This window comes from Echinops telfairi, unplaced genomic scaffold (assembly GCF_000313985.2).
Source record: "Echinops telfairi isolate 266 unplaced genomic scaffold, ASM31398v2 ScPeMD7_60;HRSCAF=208, whole genome shotgun sequence".
Lineage (NCBI taxonomy): Eukaryota > Metazoa > Chordata > Mammalia > Afrosoricida > Tenrecidae > Echinops > Echinops telfairi.
This window is the reverse complement of record NW_022103958.1, coordinates 615,582-617,625: the sequence shown is the minus strand read 5'-3', so window position 1 is coordinate 617,625 and position 2,044 is coordinate 615,582. Positions and strand designations below refer to the sequence as shown.

The following is a 2,044-nucleotide window of genomic DNA, read 5'->3' as shown; positions in this document are numbered from 1 at the left end:
TCTTCACAGCCCTATAGGACCAGAAAGAACTTCCCCTGTGGGGTTCTGAGACTTTACAGGAACAGAAAACCTAGTCTTTCTCCCCAAGAATGACTGGTGGTTTCAAACTGCAGATCTTGTATTTAGAAGCCCAATGCAAAACTACAACAGATATGAAATTGCCTAGGAAACAAAGGGAAGGAACGAAGCTTTAAAAATGGGTTCTGTTATTGCTTACTACACACTTATGCTTTTTCTCAGGATGCTGAACGTAATGATAACAAATGAAATAGAACAATGAGCCCTCTTTGTAACAACGCTCACATAGTGGAACCACTTAGTAAACAATGACTAATTCTGTGTTTGAATAAATTTCTAAAACTAGTGTCCCAGGATTTTACCTAAAAATATGTATGCCAGTAAAGCTATGGTAAGATATATCCTGGGGATTAAAGATGTTACTAAAGTGAGGCATTAGTGATACTGACAGTTTCCTTCTAATTGTATAATACTTACTCCTCTTTATTATACAATTATAACAAATACATGCTTTTCTTATCCAATACCATTTATACCCATTCAAAAATGGCAACAAAATTAGATTTGGTTCAGTACAATCCATACTTAAAAAAATCAATTTGTAGATGTAGAATGCTGTGCTTTTCCAAGCAAAACCTGCATTAAATCACTAGTGTTAAATATCTACTTTCCTCTATAATTCAGGGACGTCACAAACAATGGATAGAAGGAACAACACAAATGTGTCTGACTTCATCCTTGTGGGACTCACAGACTCTGAAGAGGTCCAGCTGGTGCTCTTTCATCTATTTCTCCTGATCTACCTGGTTACTGTGCTGGGGAACGCAGGGATGATCCTCATCATCCGCCTGGACCTCCAGCTGCACACGCCCATGTATTTCTTCCTCAGTCACCTGTCATTCATTGATCTCAGCTACTCATCAGTCATTACCCCTAAAACCTTGGAAAACCTAATAGCTTCCACCAAACATATTTCATTTGGAGGCTGTTTAGCCCAGATGTATTTTTTTGTCTTCTTAGGTGCCACAGAATTTCTTTTTCTCTCTGCAATGGCCTATGATCGCCATGTAGCTATATGCAAACCTCTACAATACCCAGTCATTATGTCCCCATCACTATGCGGCTCCCTGCTCCTTGCCTCCTATTTGATTGGCTTTAGTGAGTCCCTTGTTATTGTGATGTCCATGAACACCTTGCATTTCTGTGACTCCAATGTAGTGCATCACTTTTTCTGTGACACCACGCCAATTTTAGCGCTGTCCTGCACAGACACACATGATACTGAGACCATGATATTCATTCTTGGTGGCTCCACCTTAGTGGCTTCTCTTATCACAATCTCTGTTTCCTATGCATCCATTCTCTCTACTATACTGAAAATCAATTCCGCATCAGGGAAGCAAAAAGCCTTTTCTACCTGTGCCTCCCACCTGCTGGGTGTCACCATCTTCTATGGTACCACAATTTTCACTTATTTAAAGCCACGGAGCTCCTACTCCTTGGGAAAGGACCAAGTGGCCTCTGTGTTTTACACTATTGTGATCCCCATGCTGAACCCGCTCATTTATAGTCTTAGGAACAAAGAAGTGAAAAGGGCTGTCCTTAGACTTATGCAGAAGAGGGAGAGCACCAGTTAATATGACAGTGATGTAAGGGTTTAATCTCACGGCTTCTCTTTCTTTTACTAGGTATTTCTTAGATCCTTCTCTCTTAAACTATTTACTCTTTAATTAGTCTGTTTTTATTGAGAACAGTGGCTCTATTTTGGTCCAATTATATACAGTTTCACTGGTCAATTTTTTAATAAAAATGTTTTATTGTAAATTAGGTGCGATCTTATATTTCAGATCTTCAATGTTTTATTCAATAGTGTAAACTACTAATCAAACCCATAATGTAAATGTGCTTTACGGAGAAGTATAGGACAGAGTTTACCAGCAATTGTCTTATAATTTGACATTCCAGGTTTACCTTCTGAGTCAGTCATTTGTTAATCTTCACAACTTTAAAAAGTCATTTATTAGCT

The 2,044-nt window shown here is 38.6% G+C and overlaps 1 protein-coding gene across 1 annotated transcript; it reads left to right on the top strand.

Annotated features, from left to right (window-relative positions):
* Positions 1-716: 716 nt before the first annotated feature.
* Positions 717-1,655, top strand: LOC101639233 (olfactory receptor 8H1-like). The gene has a single exon (XM_004708518.1). The coding sequence runs from the start codon at positions 717-719 to the stop codon at positions 1,653-1,655; it is 939 nt and encodes a 312-aa protein (XP_004708575.1).
* The last annotated feature ends 389 nt before the right edge of the window (positions 1,656-2,044 follow it).